The sequence below is a fragment of the Fistularia commersonii genome, chromosome 33 (genome assembly GCF_037954325.1).
Source record: "Fistularia commersonii isolate RoL2024-O1a breed Wild chromosome 33, RoL_Fcom_v1.0, whole genome shotgun sequence".
Lineage (NCBI taxonomy): Eukaryota > Metazoa > Chordata > Actinopteri > Syngnathiformes > Fistulariidae > Fistularia > Fistularia commersonii.
Genome location: NC_141316.1, coordinates 2,378,089 through 2,401,010, shown reverse-complemented (window position 1 = coordinate 2,401,010; position 22,922 = coordinate 2,378,089). Strand labels below are relative to the sequence as shown.

General features: G+C 42.9%; 2 protein-coding genes across 9 annotated transcripts in view; one reads left to right on the top strand and one right to left on the bottom strand.

Moving 5' to 3' along the window:
• Nucleotides 1–3,039, top strand: part of dnah9 (dynein, axonemal, heavy chain 9) — a 192,800-nt gene extending 189,761 nt beyond the window's left edge. Inside the window, exon 80 of the mRNA XM_086140698.1 lies at nucleotides 1,202–3,039. Coding sequence (XP_085996824.1) covers nucleotides 1,202–1,429 — 228 coding nt within the window. The 3' untranslated portion in view covers nucleotides 1,430–3,039. The remainder of the gene's footprint in view (nucleotides 1–1,201) is intronic.
• A 16,989-nt stretch (nucleotides 3,040–20,028) lies between these two features.
• shisa6b (shisa family member 6b) overlaps nucleotides 20,029–22,922 on the bottom strand; it is an 83,518-nt gene continuing 80,624 nt past the window's right edge. For all 8 annotated transcript variants that reach the window (XM_086141019.1, XM_086141021.1, XM_086141022.1 and 5 more), the window contains one exon: nucleotides 20,029–22,247. In XM_086141019.1, coding sequence (XP_085997145.1) covers nucleotides 21,372–22,247 — 876 coding nt within the window. In that variant the 3' untranslated portion in view covers nucleotides 20,029–21,371. The remainder of the gene's footprint in view (nucleotides 22,248–22,922) is intronic.

Here is a 22,922-nt window from a genome sequence, read left to right as displayed (position 1 = left end):
GAAGGAGTTCACACGTGGGTGCTTGAACAACGTGCTGCCGGGAGAGGCTTGTCAACAGTACAGTTGCGTCTTCACACCCAGGTAGTTGCCAAGGAGATGAATATAAATGCCTTTGCGGGAGGAGCTTCCTGGTGTTACCGCTTCATGCAACGCAATCGCCTCTCTATCAGAGCTTTCTGAATCCTGACGGGATTCAGAAAGGCTGGAATAATTGGAACTGCAAGTGACGATGACTCTGATTTAAGCAACGTACCGGTAGAAGAGGAAGTGGCGCACTGTCTACCTTCGGAGTTGGCGGAGTTGTTCAGAAGTGACACCGAAGAAGAAGATTTATCATGCATTTTTGGCTGGTGCGACTTATAATCCGGAGCGACATATAGTCCAAAAAATACAGTACACCCGAAGGACAAGGGACACTCCTCTGAAAACAGCAGTGGCTGCATTCTGGCCGGAGAAGACAAGTGATCTAAAAGCCCACACCCCACAACCCAACTAGGGATATCAATGACCTAAACCAGGCCCCAGTGGCTTATACCCGGGCCTTAGCCCATGTGAGCTGATTTTAAAAATCTAAATATTAGCTTTAACTTATTCAGATTCCAACTCAGGTGCATCCCTGGAATTCTGACGTGTTCCCAAAGCGACACACGCACATAAAGATGCATGCATTAACATAACAAACCCTTTCAACTCAGACCAACTCCCGGCCCAGGCAGTTATATACCGGAAACTCCCTGCAGTCTCTTAGAACTGAAAAAGGAGGAGAGTTGAAACGCCTTCAAGGAGAAAAACGAAAGAAAAAGTCCAGTTGCCACGATAAGATTTGACAACAAACATCTTATCTATTTCGCCGGCCACTCGGGTTCCTGTTGCGTGATAACTCTGCATCGCACGTACCCTGAGTTAAAGGAACGACTGCAAAAATAGGAAATACTCAGGGCTCTCCTCCCTGTCTCCTCCTTCCAAATGAGTTATTTTCTGTTTCCACTTAATTATTTTGCAGTGAGGGTAGTTGCAATCAACCTGCATTGATCTTGGTATACCCTCATGTGGAGCAACTTTAAGTGAATAAGCCTGATTCGTGTGATAATGTGGTTTAAATGAACGATAGATAATAATGTAGTCATTTTGCATTGCACATTTGAATGCAGTCCTCTGATTAGAGGAAATGACTGATCTTAACGTTTCCCTTCCCTGTCAGGCTGGATTAATTGTCGAGGCGCGGCTGAAAGAGTTGGCCCCGCCCATGCCGGTCATGTTCATCAAGGCCGTTCCAGTGGAAAAACAGGAGAACAGGACCAACTACCAGTGTCCTGTGTATAAGACCCGGCAGAGAGGCCCCACCTACGTATGGACCTTTAACCTGAAGACCAAAGAAAACCCTTCCAAGTGGACCCTTGCTGGAGTCGCCTTGCTCCTGCAGATCTAGTAGGACTTATGATGCTCTGTGTTGAACGCCGTCTGGTGATGGTGATGGTGCCAGCAGGGTCAAGGGTTTGATCCCATTTGAGCCAAATATTTGTACTTCCTGAGAGAATGACAAATTCCTTGTAAAGTTTTCTTTTAGATATGATTTTATGGCCGCGCATAGTTTTAAAACTCCAAGGGAATCTGCGGCTTTGCCTCTTCTCGATCTAATGTGACCTCTAGTTGTCCTCTGTTGGACTTTGCATTGTCTTTGTCGAGTGTCCAACGACACAAATGTTTTGAACACTCAAATCTATTGCTGAAACTTCCACCGAGCATTTAAACCAGAAACGTTATATGTGTTTTGGAAATATAGATTAAAAAAATGAACACCTCTGCAAATACTCATAAAGGTAGTGTGGATTTGCCTCATGTAATGAATAGTTACAAAATAGATATGCACAATAACAGGAGCAAATCGTTTCTCCGTTTAATTTACTGGGAACGTTCTTCTTTCTATCTTTTACCTTTCTCAATCCCTTCATCTTTTTTGCTCATGCTTGCGATTTGTTTTCTCTCCTTCGGTCGCCTCGGTGTTTGGACTCGTCGAGGAGCCCCGAACGATGCGACGTCGCCGCAACGGCGATAAACATTCAAAACATGTCTCCTTCTTATCCGACTACCAATAGCAGCCGTTGCCGTTTGCGGTAAGAATTATTGTATACATGGTGTTAATTAAGGATGAGCGCAATGTTTACAAAATCCTCAAAATGTTCCTCTCGGTCCGTCGGAAAAGTTCCCGACAGTGGATGTTGTATGGGCTCCCAGGATCGGACAGGAAATCGATAAAATGGTTTGTGACCATCTAAAGAAGCAAACCGTGAACCAAACTACCGATTCAGTCTTCCATTATGTGCGGTGCATCGAACACAATACCGCTTGACAAGCTCTTTTCCCATCCCCTCCTTCTCAGATTGGCAATGAAGTAATTTAATTCTGCGGTCCTTCTAGACTTTGTAGACGGTATTGGATCACACAATTTGAATTAGAATTGTAAAATCCCTTTTTTTCTATCACAATTTGTAGCTTATATCTTGAAATAGAAATAGGACAAATAAGATCGCCACTTCTTGTGATTTCTGTCGGTCTATGTGAAAAATATGATACACCTGGGTGGAATATATATTATATATGTGTCAAGTGATCTTCAAAGTGCCTATTTCTGGAATCGCAGTAAATGTGCGGAAATGCGCGGTGGGACGATTGTGTGGTTTCGCCAAGATGTTATAAAAACCTTTTTTCTCAATTCAACCTGCGTCTTTTTTGTAACAGCCAGCAGGGGGCCACTCCTTGTGGGCTGTAGAGTCTGGATGAATGACTCACATCGAATAAAAACCTTTAAAATGCTTTAATGTTCTGGTTTGCCACCTTTAAGTCCTCCGTGGTATATATTTTTGTCTTTTATTTGTGCTACACTAAATGCATGTGAGAACCAAGGTATCAAAGCTGTAATCCAAACAAATCAAAGATCTCTCAGGGTCCGACCACCTCTTTTATTCACTCTTTTGCCTTTAGACTGTCTCTGATGCGGTTGAATTGTCTGATTCTGCCCTGTTTTTGACGGTCGCTTTGTGCCGCATTATCTCGTTTTGGGGCTGAATTTCATTTTGCGCCAAGTCTCATTAAAAATACAAAAGTTTGGGAATCCAAATCTAAATGTAAGAAGATGTCTGGTTTGATTCTAATGGATGGAGTTGCATGTTTCTCTCCTTGTCTGCGTGGGTTTCCTTCAGGTTCTGCGGTTTCCTCCAACTGTCCATAAAAAATGCAGAAAGTTCATTGGACGCCCTAAATTGCCCCGTACAAGTGAATTAGGCGGTGAACGGTTTTACGTCTCTACATGTGTCCCTGTGATCGACTGTCGACTGGTCCAGGGTGAACTCGCCCAATGAAAGCAGGGATGAGCTCCAGCATCCCAACTACCCTGATTGCAGAAAAGGTCGTATAGATAATGGATGAATTAATTAATCGATAACCGAACGCTCACATTTTATACCCAATTTTTCCATTGAAATGAACACCACCTAGAACTTCTAAAGACATCTTGTCTCGTTTTATTGCAATTATATAGAATCTGAATTTGTTTTGGCCTAAATAATTCTTACTTCTTGCAGGTCACATGGTTTTTGAGCGCTCAACTGATATCCACGTGCTCTGCGATACACAGCGGTTCTTCAATTCACAGTCTTTTCCTTCTTCAGCGTGATCGCACCAAACCCTCTCACCTCCACTACTTTCTCCCACCTACATTTCAGGGAAAAGAACCAAAGCAGATGTTTTCCCTCAACAACACTACGGAGTTACCTCGCTCCCTCTCTCTCACTTTCCCCAGCGTCTCCTTTATCTGGTTATTGGAGAGCGTTAATAACGCGCTCCGAGACAGGGAGGTGTGAAAAGGAGCAGATGAAGGTGAGCGGGAGGAAGAAAGCAAATGATGCAGGGAGAGGGGATTTATGTAGGACTCCCAAATTACATCTTCAAGTGGCTCTATCATTAGGATTCGCCGTGCATGAAGGTGCAGAGTGTGTCGGCGGCGAGGGGACTGCGAGCGGAGGGGAGGAACAGGATCGTGGGCGCCATTCACATGTGCTCTTTTAACACAGGACCTGTGTTAAAAGAGCACCACTGTCTGGATCGCGTCGTCTGAATGGCCGGCTTGTTTTGGGTTCCCGTCCCTCTGCGGGTTCCACACGTATTGCGATCGCTCCTTACAAAATGGCGGCTTTTGGTTTGGACGCAAAACTACAAAATGGCAAAATTAGCATGGGTGGCAAAGTTCTCATTACATAGGAGGTGCTCTGTCAAATCAGATTTTATTAATACGGTGCCAAATCAAAAAACAGTTGTCTCATGACACTTTGCATGTAAGGAAGGCAGGTTTATTAGTGTAATATCTTTCAGCAACAAGGCAATTTCTCAGAAAACAGTAGAACCTCGGTTGACGAATTTAATGTGTTCTCTGACTCTGTTAGCAAACGGAAATACATATTGCACTCTTTTGAAACATTTTCATGCCATATACAGAAAGGAAGTAAAGATAATCTGAACTATTGCTGTGTTTCTGGTGTTCTTTGTCTTCTTGCCAGCCTTTGTACTCAGCGTTTCCTTCGCTAAATCCTCGCAAAAGTGAAGCCTTCTCACATGAGACCTTTGCTTCGTTAACTTAGTCACCCCTTTAGCCACATCAGCCACCTTTAGCTCATCTTTCTTCTTCAGGATTGGTCAGATGGTTGTCTTAGCCATGTCGTAGTGCTTTGCGAGATCAGTAAGGCGAACACCCCTCTCATGTTCAGTAATTATTTCCTTCTTCAGAACAACTGAAATTCTTTACTTCCTCTGAACACCACAATCTCCAGCATTTTTAACCTTTTTTGGGAGCCATAATGAGGGCTAGCTTGCTGAAAAAAGCACAAAAAAGTGTTATAACAATAGAACACAATGATGAATGATGTAAACAACACAAAGTACCACACATGAATGCCGCTATGCGACACCACAACTTGGAAAACCCATGAGTTGTTTGTTCGTTCGTTCGTACGCCGAGGGCTTGTTCGCGACTTATTCAAAATTTGATTAAAATGTTCGTACGCTGATTTGTTTGTAACTAGGGGCAATCGTAAGCCGAGGTTCTGCTGTCCATCAGAACACAATGACAGGGCTACACGTTCTGACTCCCAAGCCTGCGTGACGTACCAACGCATTGGACGAGTCTTTCTCATCAATTCTCAACGCAACGTTGTTTTGCAACAAACCTGGAGAAGTGTCTGTTATCCGCTGCTGCGTCAGCGGATAAATGGGATTTCTCATTTCGTACAGAAAGACGTGGAAATCACAATCTCGCCTTTTATTTTGGTTAGTTTTAAATATATATACTGATATTGAGGTAGACATGATGCTTCAAGGTTCGTCGAAAAGCAACAAGAAAACAGGTGTCTAATGCATTGGTATTTGACGTGAAGGGAAAATTCACCATTCATCACATCGTTGACAGATTGGGGTGACAAGGAGAAATAAAAACAAAAACGCAAGTCTGGACCGCACTCTTTACAATGACATCAAAATCCCCAGTTCCCCCATGAGCAAGCACTTGGGGGCGGCTGGGAGGCTTTTTACTGGTGCAGAAACCTTGGACAGATCCCAACTTTATGTGGGCGGCCTTCTGCCTCAACCGGTTATGGCAAAAAGAAGAGCGAGAGACTGACAAAGCGACAGAAAGCAAGAATGTGATACAAACAGAGGGGGTATGAGGGTTTGGATGGACGGGCACAAATGATCTCTGACTATTAATTCTAGTAGTGACATGCAGTCAGTAGAGGCAGGGCCTCACCTGTCACCTCAGAAAGAACAAAATGAAAACATTAATTACATAGTGATAATTATTCAGTGATTTGTACTATAAAATTATTTTCCACATAGCTTCACCATTTTAGTTATGTTTTTTTAAAATCTCTAAAAAAAAGTCACATTTACTGTTCAAATATGAAGAAGTGATGTGCAGTGACGTGTCAACCAGCTGACCCAACTATGGATTGCGAAATGATTCTGCTAACTGTGCTGCCATGCTATGCCGTATTGCTGTCTCTGTGGATGCTACTATAAAAAAAACACTTTTAATATATTAACAAAATGTAGATAGTTTAGCTGATATGTCTAATGTTTTTTGTCAACAACTGTAACGTGTTTCTTGTGTTTCTTTTAATCATAAAACGACTGCGAAGAGACATTAGGTGAGGCACGCAGTGACGGTGCCTCATGGTAGGGGGCACCGCTGATCCAAGGGATCCTTCTTACTACTCGGCTACAGAATAATAAAATTAGCAATAGCAAGCTACAGTAAACAGTTAGCAAATCAAGTGCAGCCATCTAACAATTTTTTTGCCGATCTCATCAGGCTGTTTGAAACACAGCCGTGTATCTGCCGGACCCTCCTAACCAGCACATAAGAAAACATCCAATAGTTATTTTCTCATTAGCATGACAAAACAGATATTTTTAGGTAAACATTCCTCTCGATCATAAGTGTCCGGAGGTACTTACTGAGCCAGAAAAGGTTTATTCCTGAATCAGTAATAGGATATCAAGGCAGGACTCGGACTAGTGTCCTCTGAGCTCGGTTTTACCCATCAAGTAACGTGTGGTGTGGCAGATGGGCGGCTGCAAGACCACCCTGGACGGCAACCAACTGGTGCTGAGCCGCAGGAAGGGAAGGGAAACATTTCAAACTAAGAGAGTGTTATTTGGGAATGTCAAAAGATGAAGGGAACGCTTTAACAACACAATGTAACTCTAAGTCAGTCACACTCGTGTGAAATCAAAGTATCCACTTAGGAAGCAACACTGATTCATTTTCCCTTGTTTTAAGGACATTACATCAGCGTTGGATCAGCCTGGTGTGTGTTTTTCCACTTTCATTTTGAGTGACTCCGAATGCAGATCCCCATTGGTTCATACATATAATTTTCATTGATCTTTTTTGTGTGATTTTCTTTTCAGCACATTCAACTATGTAAAGAACAAAGCATTTAATCAGAATATTTCATTTATTCAGATCTAGGATGTATTATTTTAGTGATCTCTTTATTTTTTTGGAGCAATGTATATGTATTTACACCCAACCTAATGTTTTATCATGAGACCATAATTGTCAGGGACAATATTTGACCCACATACGAGCCCACTGGCATTGAAGGAATGTGAAAGGAATGACAGCTTCAGCATGTTGATGACGACCGACGGTGAAACACTTGTGTTGATGGTCATTTTAAAGTCAGCTGCAACCAGGTAAACAGTGATGGGAAAATATGGCAATAAAGGTATCGCCATATTTTGCAACAGACGCTCTCCTCTGAGGAAGGCGATCGAGCACCTTTTCAACAAAGAATACCTAAATTCCCATTTGCGTTTCTTTACAAGTCTTACTCAATGTGCTTTGTACTGCTCAACACTGTCGCTCACTGTACAACCTTCCACATCGGAAGCCAAAGCACTTCTACTCTTTCGCATTAACCAAACAAAGTTCTTGCTTGTCACAAGGTATGTAGGGACCTCCAGCCTTCAGGCTACTCAAGTTTGATAGAGAAACTAAAACTGTTTTTTTCTTGGTGTGACCAACTAAACAAACTAATATACTAATCTTCATCAACCTAAACTGAGGTGATGAAGTCCTTCCTGTTAATGCACAAAAAAAGGTGACAGTTATAACTATTAAATAACTATTAAATAACTATGTAAAGACAGCTCAGGCCAGCCCTCCGCCTCCCCGCAGAAGGTAATAATGCAGCGCTGCGGTTCCGATTCCCGCGGCACCCGGTTGGCTTAACAAGGGCGGAAATTTATTTGCAACCCGTGTAAGGTGTGGTTTTCTTGCCGTGATACCGAGAACAGGCAATCGTTGTTACCGGGCTAGTTGTCGCTATGTTACAGGTCAGTCCAAGGGTCCAGAGAGACGTCTTCCGATGTACACGTGTAAAATTGAAATGCGACCGTCTTCAGCCGACGTCTGATCAGGGTTTCCTTCTTTTTCCCGTGTCACACGCAGTGTTTCGACCATCCTCACGTCGTCCTTCTCTTAGTTCTGGGAAGCCTTCGTGACAACAACCCAACGGGCGTCTTTTTTTTTTTCTTTCCGGCAGGCGTGAAAAGCGCTGATAAACAGCACAATGTTTTTCCGTCCGAGCCATTCTCCGCTCACCGCCGACACACAAGAGTCAGTTTTGCAGAATGGCTGGATTAGCCGCTCACAATCCCGCCGCAGCGCGCCGAAGCCTCTGGCTCCACGCAGGCCACAGCAGCCAGCAAAGTCAGCTACAGTGCAGACCGACTGCGAGAGGAACGGCGCTTGGCTGGGGCTGGAGACCGGGGGTAATTAGCTCTGACAGAGCTGATGAGTTGCTAATTAAATGTTTATCTGAATCTGGCATCTGTCGTAAAACAAATGTCTGTTAGCTGCCTACAATCTGTGGATTATCAGGAATAACTGGGGATGGGTCCTGCATGCAGGGAGATAAACTGGCAGAGGAGGGCCGTTCGGGAGTGTGTTTGCACTCAGGCGGAAACTAGTCACAGCAGAAGCACTTAGTGTGCGCTTGTTAGCTGCTTGCTGTGACTCATAATGGCCGTGATTATGTTGGTCCGCAGTCAAGCCAGCAATCGCACTAAAAGTTTCATGACTTGGTCGTCACGCTGATTATTATTAGTATTAGTGTTAGTGTAAGTGTTAGTGTTAGTGTTATTACCGTAGTAATATTAGTATAGTGTTGTCATCATGTTGTCGTGATTTTATTTTTTAATACTCATTTCTTACATTTCTTTCTATATTGATCTCAATCTCCAATCGAACCCTATGTCCACATTTTTTTTTCGTAATCACCCAAAGTCTTATCCATTTAGATAAGAGATGTTTTGTGTCTGAGGTTTTTACTCGCACCTAAATACAGACAGGAATCTTATCTTCATTGCTAACATTGCGCCATAATGGAATCATGATCATTAAATAAGTAAATAAATATATTCCACGTGTTTTTTTTTTCGTTTTTGGCAAGGAGGTTGCGGATCATCTTGCATAACAGGAGCAGACCCGACAACCAAGGCAAAATATTTTGAGTAGCACAGCGGCGTAGTGTTTGGTTTCCAGGCTTTTGCCCCGGTTCCCGTTGCATGCGGTCATTCATTAATATTTCATTGTGTGATATGTGTGCTGACATAAAGCGACAGAGGCGTCGGCAGTGAGCAGGAATTTTTTTATCTTTTCTTTTTTTTCTTTTTAACCAAAAAAAAAAAGAAGGCCAGAACTGAAGGGAATATACTTAAAATAAACAGCGTGGAATGACAGGGGAGGTTTGTGCAGAATTTAGATAATCTTACCGACAGGGAATCCAGATGTTTTTTTTTTTCTTTTTGCATCTACCACCTTGAAAACCAAATCAAAATACTTTTTTGAAAAGCAGAAATAAAAAAAGAAATAATGTGCTTTGAAGGGACAAACCTCGGTCTCTTGGAGTGGATTTGCTTTGTGTGACATGAATTGTCCTCCGTCAGCGACAAAACAGTCTGTGCTGCCGAAGCTGTGAAGGCTGTCAGTCGTCCTGAAAGGAATAATGAATCATTTAAAAGCAGTTTGTTGAGAAGGAAGGGGAAATAGCAAATTCGGATGCCTTCGTGTATTTTTTTATTTGTTTGCGTTGTTTGTTTTTTTTTTCAACACACCTGTTGCGAAAGTCGCTAAGAACTTCAAGTGACTCCCGCCAGACAGAAGGAGGCCTCCTCAGTCAGAGCGAGGGCGGAGGGGAAGCTGTCCAGCGGCGTCCGGTGCACGTGGAGCTCCTGCTTTGGTTAACGTTTTCCATTGTTTAAATAATTGCTCTTCTGCCGACCGAGTTAAAGGGTGACCGATGGCATCGATTTCCCGCAGATGAAACCCCCTTCGTGATGGTTTTGTGTGATAGTCGCAAAATTGAATGTATTGATTATTTTGCGGGGGGGCCGCAGGGGTGACATCATCCCGAAGAAATCTCGGGCTATTATCCTTCTTTTAATCATCACATCAAGTCTTGATGTAGAAGACTGAATCGTCATTAAAGACTTTTTTTTTTTAATTTCTTTGTGTTTAGTGTGTATGTGTGCGTGTGTGTGTGTGTGGGGGGGGGGGGGGTCATATGGTATTCCGATAGTCCATCCACCGCACTGGACAGTTTAATTTTTTTCAACCGTTTTTCTGAATGGAACACGTCTATCTATCTATCTATCTATCTATCTATCTATCTATCTATCTATCTATCTATCTATCTATCTATCTATCTATCTATCTATCTATCTATCTATCTATCTAGCCTGATTATTCATTGATCATTTATCTTTAACTTACTAATTTGTTATTAGTTTTTGCTGTTGTCGCTGGATTTTTGTTTATTTCCTGATATTCTTTTTCTTCGGTTTAGGTGATAATAAGGTCATTAAGGTAAAGTAAATTCCCATGTTTTTTTAATATTCTGCTTTAGAGTTGAATTTTTAACCTGACAATACTGGATTTTGAATTGAAATGTTGAAAATCCAAGATACTATCCTAAAAAAACAATGTTTGATATTTTCGGATATACTTTGTAATTCTAACTGAAATCACAAGGATAAAAACAAACTGGTCATGGAAAATGACAGAATGACTAATTAATAATCAGACAAAACAGTAAGCAGGAGCTTTTCAGTGAATACCAGGGCACATCTGGAGCCACTGCTGTGACAAAAAATCAAGCCAGAAGGTTGAACAGCCAAACTGTAACCAAACATGAATTTTTCATAACAGACAAAATAGATTTTTTTTTTTTTTTTAAACTGCTGTTTTGCAACAAAATTCTCCAAAACCTGTGTAACTGATTATCTAACTTCAGGCCTGCTTCTACAGCCAAATACTGCATCATATAAATACTGTATATATATATATATATATATATATATATATATATATATGTGTGTGTGTGTGTGTGTGTGTGTGTGTGTGTGTGTGTGTGCTATATGTATATATATATATATTTACACATATATAGATATATACATACAGCACATATATAAAATATATAAATATAGGGTAGCATGTAGTAAATGTTTAACGTAATATGTTAACTTGATAACTTAAATATTTAACTTAACTTATTTAGATATTGTTAGTAAAATAAAATGAATAATAATAAATATTGGTATTTTAAATATTCAAATATTTTCAAAAACAACACCTTTTTGTCTAACATAAGATAATAATAAATCATAAGCCAAATGATAAACAGCCAGTTTAGATGACAGAATATATATTCTTATTGTTTTAAATTGCAATTGAAAACACAATTGTTCCCTCTGAGACATCATCATCAGGGACTCAATCAAAGTACAACTACCACTGGATTTGTCATACTACATGAATTGAGTAAATGTAGCGGTACCTTGAATTGCTGTGTAGAGTTGATAACTTAAAAATAAAGCTTTCTATTGGACTTTTTATTTCCGAAGGAGGGTCATTAAAAGAGGTCCGGCGCCCTCGCAAAAAACAAGAACCGTAAATTAAAATGACATTCAATTGAAGTAAAAAAAAAAAATTATAACATTTCTATTACCCTATTTTCTGTTTCGAGTTCCCATTTTATTTAACAATTTATTTGATTGACGGAGAACCGATGGATACGCGTGAACCTCATTCCCTCAGCGGATGGAGACCCTCCTCCCATGTTTGGTAGTCTGAGAGGGGCTTCTGGGAGGCATGGACTTTCTATTTAGGTCTGCCCCCCCAAACCCCTCCGCCCGCTGCCCCTGGCCTGCCGGTCGCCTCGCCATCTGACGGCATGATTAGTTCCTAACTGCGAGGCACGCTCGCACGAGGGCCGCTGCACGCAACATTCAGGGACAGGGAGGGTCGGGGGAGCTGATTTCGGAAACTGGAAAATAAATAAAAAGCAGAATTGTTTGGGGCGCAAATGAAAAAAAAATCAGTTTTGACCTCAGTGAAGGTCAAAAATGGATGTTATGAGCAGGGGTTCTAAAAAACAGTTTTTGTGTTTTTTTCTGAATTTCCATTGGCTCCCTCTCTCTCTCTCTCTCTCTGTCTCACTTGCGGGCATTATTTCTGACAATTCCTGGGTCTCTGCGACCCCGACCTGGTTGGTCTGTCCCAGGTCATCTGTTTTCCCGAGGGCTGTTCTTTCATGAACATACATTTTAAACCTCTTTGGTTAAAACTGATTTCCAGTTGTGTGTGTGTGTGTGTGTGTGTGTGTGAGTGCCTACATTTAAAGAAACAATTTGTTTGCTCCCCGATTCCCCACTCATTGATCCAAACGGGTCTTAGTCAACCTCTCGGAGCTACTTTTCAAGCTTTATAACACGTTAACGAACAATTGGGGAGCGGAAAAGTTCTATCTTGAGCGAAAGGAGACTAAACTTCCACCAGAAAGACTCAGCGGGCAGTTATTGATTCTGGATTTTATTGCTGAGCAGGATTAATTGATCTAGGATAACAAACCGCAATGAATTTAGGAGAGTCTGCAATGAAGTAAGCGGTCTTTAGCAGGGACCCCCCCACCACCAACACCACCCATTGGCCATTTAAACCACCATTTAAAGAGCAAGCTGGCTTTGGATTGGTTAATGTCGACCGTGTCGCTGATGTTTGTCTGATCAGCTTCGACTCGGGTGAACCCGCCACTCAGTTTCAACTTTTCCACGTTTCCCCCCCGGAAACTTTCCTTGAAACGACACTTCGCACATTTGTCACTCTTTCCCCCCCGTTTGACGTTCCGGAAACCTAGAAACCTTCCACGGCGTTCGTTCTGCCTCTGTGCCGCACATCTCCGCTGGGGTGGGGGTTGCAGGGTCTTATCGTTTGAGAGGATCTTTGACGTGACAAATCCCCGCCGTCAAAGAGAGTCTAGCTGCCGAGCAAAACGTTTCCAGGTTGCCTCTGACATTGTCTCTGGGAAGACGAGCCGTCGCTGAAGCTTTTAAGATTTGCTGAGGACGGAAATATGGAAATATTCGCCAGCTTTATCTTTACAATACTGATAGAATGTCAGGAGCCTCCAAGTCAAACACATGCAGGAGGTTCAGAGGAGACTCTAAATTGCAGAGATGTGTGAATGACAGACTGAATGTGTGTTTGTCTCAATATGAATGAGAAAGCGAATTCTCGTTGGATTCTAATGACTGTATTACCTATGTTTGATATTGTCCGCCTCTTTTTCAAACAATTTGTTAGAATTGTCTGTTCAGAGTGACCTGTGTTTTCCCGCTGAGTCAAACGAGATAGGCGTCATGAGGCAGGAAGACAAAAGAGAGTAAAATTCGTCCGGTGCCGGGGCGAACTGTGACGAATAACATTTGATTAAATCACATTAACTGTGACCGTCCAATTTTGCACTCCATTATAGCCAAATTGTTTTGTTATACCGGGATCAGCACAGGGGACAAAAGCCAAGTTTCAACATAATTCTAGACTGAATGGCACTTCATCATCTTCCTCCGTCTAACCTTTTGTTCTCCATCATCTAAAGTGTGGCCTTGTGGAAGTGCAATATGAAGGCAGGACAGAAGTTGGAGTTTGCTTTCCACTCTATGTAGCATCTCCAAACAAGGACAGCCGGAGCTCAAAACAATCCTTGCTTGATTTTTATTTAGCCTCGGTCATGCTGTTGTTACCGTGTCCCTACCCGTAAAATAGTGTTTTCTAAAAAATCAGCAAAAAAATGGTCTCTCACACCTTCATTCTTCTTCATGTCCTCTCATCCCTTCCATAAATCTTCTTTTCGGTTCTCCCCCTCGACCTCCTGCCTCCCACTTCCAACCCGAGCATCCTTCTGCCCAGATCTTCACTTTCCCCTCTCTCCCCATGTCCAAATCCTCTCGGTCTGACTTCATCTCCAGAACATCTATCATGTGTCGCCCCTCTGATGGACTTCTTGATCTTATTCATCTCCTCACTCTCAAAGAGAACTTCAATTTCTTCATCTCTGCTGCCTCCAGCTCCGCTTCATGTTTTTTTCTCAGTGCCACTATTTTCAAACTAGACATCTCTGCTCTCACCAATTCTCGTACACCTTCTCTGTCATGCTGGCTAATACTGGTTTATCGCACATTTCTCCACCCGTTTCAATCCATTTGAACATGTTCCTTATCCTCTTCTCCACACTCTCCATTGCTCTGGACTGTTGACCCGAGGTACCTAAAATCCTCCACTTTTTATCTCCCCTCCCTGTAGCCTCGCCGTTTCACTTGGGTCCCTCTCATTCACACCTATCTATTCTGTCTTGCTGCGACAAACCTTCATTCCTCGCCTTGCCAAAGCATACCTCCACCTCTTGAGATTTTCCTGTTCTCGCTAACAATCACTATGACATCTGCAAACATCGTGGTCCATGGAGATTCCTGTGTAACCTCATCTGTCGGCCTTTCCATCACCACTGCAAACAAGTGGGAGCTCAGAGATGACGCCTGACATAGTCGCACCTCCACCTCTCCGCTGTCTCACAGCTCACATACAGTGGGGCAAAAACTACTTAGCCAACCATCAATTGTGCAAGAGCTCCCACTTAAAAAGATGAGAGAGGCCTTTAATTTTCATCATTGGTACACTTCAACTATGACAGACGGAATGCAAAAAAAATCCAGTAAATCACATAATGTGATTTTTAAAGAATTTAGTTAGAAATTATGGTGGAAAATAAGTATTTGGCCACCTACAAACAAGCAAGATTTCTGGCTCTCACAGACCGGTGACTTCTTTTGTAAGAGGCGCCTCAGTCCTCCATGGATTACTTGTATTAATGGCACCTGTTTGAACTGGTTATCAGAATAAAAGACACCTGTCCACAACCTCAGTCACACTCCAAACTCCACTATGGCAAAGACCAAAGTGCTGTCAAAGGACACCAGAAACAAAACTATAGACCTGCACCAGGCTGGGAAGACTGAATCCGCAATGGATAAGCAGCTTGGTGTGAAGAAATCAACTGTGGGAGCGATTAGAAAATGGAAGACATACAAGACCACTGATAAACTCCCTCGATCTGGGGCTCCATGCAAGATCTCACCCCGTGGGGTCAAAATGATCACAAGAACGGTGAGAAAATACGTAACACAATACGGGACTCAAATCCTGCAGTGCCAGATGTTTCCCTTTGTTTAACCCTAGAACACTAACGTCGGGTGATTTTCACCCACACAATTCTTGTCATGTGATTTTCATTGTGTTGCCATTGTGTTTTATGGGTCATTGGGTAGCTTCAGGCTGCCCACTGATGTTATTAATTGTATGTTTGTTTCCCTCCTCCCATCGGCCCATCTATAAATTGATGAAAACTGTATTTTATCCAGGATATTGTATTGGGAAAAGTACATCCCACATTCGTGATGGTGTTATTTATTTCAACATTTGTGCACTAGGATTAAGACAGTACATGTCCAGGCCCTTCTGAAGTTTGATCCAGAGGATGATCCAGTAGAGGATTGGGAGAATGTCCTAGCCACACTAGAAGTTTTTGGTACAAACTTAAGTTGTTGTGTTTGGTGGAGAAAGAATTCTGAGTTGCATCCAAATAACACCATACCCACTGAGGAGCATGGCGGTGAGAACACCATGCTTTGGGGCTGTTTATCTGCAAGGGGACCTGGACGACTTATCCGAGTAAAGATAAGAATAAATGGGGCCATGTGTCGTGAGATTTTGAGAGAAAACCTCCTTCCATCAGCAAGGGCACTGAAGATGAATCGTGGCTGGGTCTTTCTGCACGACAATGATCCCCAACACCAAAGCTTTGTAAGAAGCATTTCAAGGTCCTGGAGTGGCCTCGCCAGTCTCCAGATCCCAACCCCATAGACTGTCTTTTATGGTTGAAGAGTAGCTATGATGAAAATTACAGGCCTCTCTCATCTTTTTAAGAGGGAGAACTTGCACATTTGGCGGCTGACTAAATGACTTTTTTGTCACAGTGTACATGTCCTGCACCCGTCTAAAATACTTCTCTTCCACTCCAGACTTCCTCATACAGTGCCACCCTCTCTTTGCCCCCTGTTGTATGCTTTCTCTGGATCTACATAATGGCATAATGCAGCTCCCTCTGACCTTCTCTGCACATTTTTTTTATCATCTAATTTGAATGTCACCTCTTGGTCTAAAGTCCTCCGCATCACGGATCCTTTCTGTCGGGCTTGGAAACCTGTGCGAACAGCTGCTCTGTGTCCGTGAGGTCCCACTGAGACAGACTACAACAGTTGGATATCTGTTGACAAACTCAATTATTGTTTCTGTTTTCCCTTTTATGTCTCTGTAATCAAATAAATAAGTCTTTCCACTACCAACAAATCACCGACTTACCTGAAGACTAAATGGATGGACTTCATCGCAGTCGTTTAGTTAATGCTCTGCTGATGGAGGTGGGTAGTGAAGTATATTCCTTTCTAAGCCAGTATCTTGACTGCCCTGTATGTGCAGTCGATTTGGTGAGGCACGTTTAATCTACTTATCTCTATCTTGATCGGGGAGTGGCGGGTCTTTATTCGCCAGGTTTCAAGCTATTTGCAGCCCACTTGGAGGACAACATCCAACCCTGAACCCACTGCAGCCTAAAGTGTATCCTCTTAAACAAGGTCAACCAGTTTCCGGCCACGGCCCCCCCGCTTGGGGAGGGGACGGAGAGCGCCGGCTGAATTTTTAACCGTCCAAAAAGAGCCCAATGTCCACAGATAGTGTTTGCATTAAAAGAGGAGGCGGCAGGTAATGAAATACATTGTTGAGGCAGCAAACACCATATGAGATGTGACAAGACGGTTTGAAAGCCCCTGATTATTTTATGAAAAGCCCCGCTATTTTTATTTTTTATTATTCTTCTTCCCTGCACTTGAGTTGCGGCACTTGTCCTGAGCTATCATAGTCATCTCCCGTCCTCACCCTTCCGCCCCCTCACCCCCATCTATAGATTCCTTTTGATTTCAAATTCATATTGTCATTTAAATGCTGATTGCTTCAGAGGATCAGTGTAAATTGGAAAAGCAAACTTATTCCATGCCACTGTTTTCTTTCATATATTTTTTTTTTCTTGTGTTCGGGGTGTAATTGCAGACCCCGTTGTTTGCTTTGAGAATTGCCATTTGCACCTCCATATTTCCATGAATTTAAAGGAGTTTTGAAATTGCACTGACCAGCATTAAAGTCCGCCAAATGAATTCAGATGTCAAATTTGAAGAGTCGCCACCGGCCCAAAACATCGGCGCCATATATCACTTTGAAACTGCCGGTTATGGGTCTGCCCCCGACCCTCCTCCACCCACTCTGTAAAATCAAACCTTTACAGTTGGAAGATTCCAGTTGTAATTATACAAACTTTGCCGAGGCAGAGAAGCAGAAATAATCTCATTGGTTGTGTTACGCCTCAGTGGGCAGGGACAAAAAGGATGTTCCCCGCGCCGCAAACTTGTTAACTGGAGGTGACTGAGAAGAAATTGAATAAAAAAAAAAAAAATCTATCTCAGAGACAATCCATGCCATGAGATAAATAAAAAAAAAAAAAAAGATAAATAAATAAAATAAGGCGCTGACGGCAAGGGTTGCTTTTTGAAGCGGCCTGTTTACACACAAAGGGAAACTTCAGCGTTTAAAGTTGACATCAACTTTTTTACATATAGTTGTAGTTCCAGACGACCAATATCGGGGAAAATTCGCTCTCATAGACTTTATTCATTCATTCATTCGTTCATTGTCTCTTCTGCTTCTCCTCCGGCGCTGGAGCTCATCCCTGCTGTCATTGGGCGAGAGACATACAACCGTTTACGGTCACCAGTCAACCAACTGCATGTTTTTGACTTTTGGACTTGAGACTTTATTCTTTATTCTTATTTCATTCATTTTTTTTTTGGGGGGGGGGGGGGGGGGGGGTGGGGATTGCAAACTCTCAAAGCCTGGAGCAACATTCACAAAAAAGCTGCTGCGTTTAGCTTAAAAGTACTGCGAGCGATGGCGGTCCAAGTTAGCGGTCCTTCGTCTTCGTCGTGATGCCGGTTAACTGGCAAACGTCACATGGGCTGGAAATGGCTGCGGCGAACTGCTCCCTCGCTGCTCTGCGTGGTCTTGTGTCGCGTTAATGAGGTGCCGTCTCTGTTCATGACAGGGGAAGTGATGCGAGTTGACCTAACAGTAGGCAGATCCTGGTACGCCGAGGTTGTTTTGGCCTGCCGGGGAGATAATACTTGTTATTCGGTTGAATCCGTCGACGTCCCGGGCCGATCTGTCTGAGCATAAACTCCATTTCCGTCAGCATCGTACAACCTTGTGGATTTACACCCACCTTACTGCCGTCTGAGAAGATTTTAGCCGTGTCGCGGTAATATTTGAGGATGACTCCCTAAAATGTAGCAAAGCAACTGCCACTGAACTATCTTATACAATGTTCTTACTTAATATGTTTTCCGTGAGACGGTGCAAACTCCACCTACCTGAAGGCCACAGAGTGCCAAAGTAATGAAGAGTACAAATAAAGTCTAGTCTGTCTTTTTTCTCAGAATTGTCTCTCTTCTTCGTCCTCACTGGGCCTCTTTTGAGGTGTGTTTTATCGGCTCAAACTCAGAGGGGACAGAGATTCTGCCTCTCCAATGGCCTTCAGAACTCTGTGAGGCCTCGTCTCTGAGTAACATTTAAATACACCGCATATTCGAACTAATATACATTTATAATATTGATTACATGTTCATTACGTTGGCCAACTGGATGTGTGATATTGTACAAGTTGTGTTTCGCATGTGCTATGTTCTGAAACATTCCTGGAAATTTTAATTTTCTGATGTTTTAATAGTAAAACATTAAGGTCGTTTAAATCAGTAGATGCAAATACTACCAGCCTCTATTCTGTGGAGGTTTTGATTATATGCTTTATAACTCTTGCACATCCCCATTCCCCTTTTTTCAGCTAATATAACTGAAACACAAGTTTCCCTGTATGACTGGAGCAGGGAATTCCCTGGACCTGGAAGTCTTTCTTAAAATATGTACCATCACACAGCCTCTTGAGACTGATACCTTGTAATCTTACGCTATTACCAGTGGTGTTTTTCCAAATTCAACACAACATAAATAAATAAATAAATAAATCATCCAAAATGAAAGAGACAGGCTGGACAGAATGTGAAAACACCTAGGCCTCTTTTTTCTTTTGAGAGCGTGGAAATATTACACAAATAAATCAGAGTCTATTTAGCGTGGCTGTGACAAAAACACTGGAGCGGCTCATTTGCACGTCCTCCATCCCGCACAATCACCGCCTTGTCTTCTGAGCACCATTTCAATGTCAACTGACTGCTCTCTTAACATTCCTGACGTCAAAAAAAAAAATATATATATATATATATATATATATATAAAAAATGTTTGTTTTTTTTGACCTTCAGATGCTGGAATACATTAAGTGTTAAAATTTGTGTTTCTGCTTAACACCAAACATATTAAAATGTTATTTAATATGCTTCCCCGCAAAGTGCCTTTGGAAATTGAAAGCAACGTCTCTTATTTAATTTTAAGATAAAAAGTAGGGGGCCATTTCATCTACACCCAGCTTGACTGTGTCACATTTTAGATGATTTTTTTTCCCCTTTCTATTTTAAAAGCATTGCATTATAACCTTTTGCAACCTGCAACTGAGGTTGTGCTGATTATAGTCTATTTGGACAAACTCAATATCAATGTTTCGGTTTCAAGTTCGAGGTCTTGTAATATAAGCGTCCTCTTTCTTTTATCGCTGCTTGCCTCATGCACAGCAATCCACTCCAATCTGCTTTACTAATAAAAAATGTGTCTCCGTGTGTCAAGATTGAATTCAGATTACGTGTGCCTTCCTTGTCAATAAAAAAATAGAAAAGGAAAAAAAAATAAAGGTCCTATCTCTGCTCAAAGAAAATGTGATTGTGTAGCTGAAAACACAACCAAATATTCGCAGGCTGTGGAGTTCCCATCTTGTCGTGTGCTACAGCCAGTGATGTGGTGCATCTGAAATAATATTTCAAAAAGAAAGCCACACAGAGATCTCTCCACAGACGATGGTGAATGTTTAGAAAAATATGGATGGTTTATTTGACCCTACTCAAAACAAGCATCGAAATCCAAGTCCCCCGTGATGTTTATCTCCTCCGGTGTGGATGGAAACACAGTCTAAATCCAAGTATGAACAGCGGAATATCTGTGATCGACAACACATTCATTCATTTCTTGTCCTACAAACAGTTTTTTTTGCAAAGACACATACAGTATAGTATTAATTTTAATCCTGTCAAATACTTGGTTAAGTGGGTTTTTTTTTTCTTCTATTCTGAAATCACAAAACAGTGATAATTGATATATTTTTTTTTCTTTATTTTTTTCAAAGAATCTATTGAAAACAGACAGTCTAATACAAAGTCCATCCAGTTCAGACTTATCCATAGTACTGCTTCTAGAATAGCTTATTTACAATCATCTACCGGAAGCGAAAAAACAAAAGAGTAATTAAAAAAGAAGAAAAAAAAGAAAAGAAAAAGAAAATAGCCATCGCTTTAATAACAAAACAAGCTAGCCATCACTATTCGAACTCAAAAACAGAACCGATGTTTTTTTTTTTTTTGTTTTTTTGTATGTTTTTTGTTTTTTTGTTATTGATTGTGCTTTGTAACCCACAAAACCGTTCTCCTCCCCTCGTTTTATTTTTCATATTTTTTTAAGAAACGGAACGTCTGTCAGAGGCACCGAAACAAGTGCTAACTACATCCATTTCAGTTTCTCTCATTGAGATTCTCTAGAGCTACAGTCGGAGCAGGACAGGGCATACAAATGGCTGTTGTTGTTTTTTTAGTTGTTTATTTATTTATATATTTATAAAGTTGTTACAGGCCCAACCTAGTTCGTCTCCCGCTGTGGCGTTGTGTTGCACAAAAAGTCACGGAGGGATTCGGCTCCTTGTGTTTAACCATGCAAAGCCCTTTGAGATTTGCCAGAAAAGGTCACGGAATAAATTTGTCGGACAAACGGGGAGCGCCCGGTGAAGGCTTAGAAAGACACCATTAGTGTTTTACTAAAAAAACGCAAAGGATGAGGCCGGGGGCCCGTGGGCGAACAGAGTAATGGAGACAGTGGAAAGAAAAGAACAGCGAGTCGGCTGGAAGGCGACGACACCCTCCCGCATCCACAGCCCCTCGCTATGAAGTGAACAGTGTAGCTCGTTTTCCCGGTCTCTCACAATAAGCTAGTGGATGTTCTTGGTCCTGGTACCTCGGTCGCGATGCGTGGACGCCGCAGTCCTACTCTAATAGAAGGCAAGTGCACCCACCTACCGGTGTCAACCACGCCCCGGCCCTCCGGCACACAACAGTGCGTGTCTGCGTGCAGTTCAAGTAGCCCCTTCCCCGCGCTGTCGTTAGACAGTCACCTCGGTCTTGCTGCCTGTGCGGTAGTGCTGCGGCTGCTGCTGCTGCTGCTGCTGGTGGTGCTGTGGGATGTAGTGGAGCTGCTCCACAGTGTGAGTCCGCCTGGCGGCAAAAGCCTGCCTCTTGGTTACAGTCTGGTTCATGGCTAGAGTGTTGGAGTGCCCGGCGCCTCCCACTCCGGGCGCCCCGGCGGCTCCTCCTCCGCCGCCTCCGCCTCCGCCGCCGTTGTTCGAGGCACTGGGATGGGAGTGCATTTTGGTCATCTTGTAGCGATCCATAAGAGGCGTGGTCGGTATGAACACATCTGTGTGCGAGATGGCGCGTGATATCGACTTGTCGCTGCCGTAGAACCCGCCCGAAATGCTGCTTACCATGCCGCGTTTCAGCGACATCATCAGTTTGTCCGGGGAGAGCAGGGGATCTTGGGATAGAAGGCGGTCTTGTGAGTACAGGCGATCTTGTGAATAGAGGCGGTCTTGAGAGTAGTGACGGTCTTTCGGGTAGAGGTGGTCTTGTGACAGTAGTCGGTCCTTGGTGTACATGCGGTCCTTGGAGTACAGTCGGTCTTGGGAGGTGTGGCGGTCCTGCGGGAGGAGACGCTCCTGGGACCTGAGGCGCTCGGCCGACAGCAGCTGTTCGTCCGAGAGGATCCGGCTCTCATACGGGGACATCCCGTTAGAAGACATATTGTAATCCTGCTGCGGGGTCCTCTGCGGGGACAGGACGCGGTCCTGGGACATGGCCCTCTGGACGCGACGGGGCCTTTGCCTTTGTTGGGACTGCTGCTGAGAGGACTGCGACTGAGAGGGGGCCTGGGAGATGGAGGACGGCAGGGCCTGGCTTTGTAGCTGTGACGACTCCCTGTGCTGTTCAGTAAAAGACCATTAATAAAAGTAGCATTTGATCACACATTCACACAGCCGAGGTCCGTTTACGCTCACAGGGGTCGTCATCGCGTGGGTGTGAAGTTGTGAAATGCAGTGTTTGAGACCCGTCCACCGCTAACAGGAAATGTAAGACAGCCAAAAAAAAACAAAACAAACCCATGATCAAGATCACTTGGGTTTGGAATAATGTTGCAAAACCTTGATAAACATAGCTGCGACCGCGACTTCACCGCCACTTCGGTGTTAAACATCGCTGTTTGGATGGAAGTAGGCAATTGATCCCGGAGGATACCCGTGAATGCGTTAAGCTAACTGGCCATTAGCAGGATAAGCACCTCGGACTCCCGTTGCCATGGGGATCAATTGGGTTTTTAAAAAAAAAGATAGCGAGTAACTGACGCCCGTCGGGTGACATCGCTGAACAGATGTATTTGTGAGTGTGAGTAGATCCTAGTAGACCTGCGTATGTAACAATCATTTCCGTGGCGCCGCCACATGATTTCATCACATTAACCATAATCCAATATTAAAAGTTCACGGTCATGTTTTGATCAGTAATCGTTTATTTTTGCAAATTTAAAGCTCCGATTTAACGGTTGTTCTAAGTCGACACTATGTTATAGTTTAAGACCCCAAATTGAAAAATAAAATAAA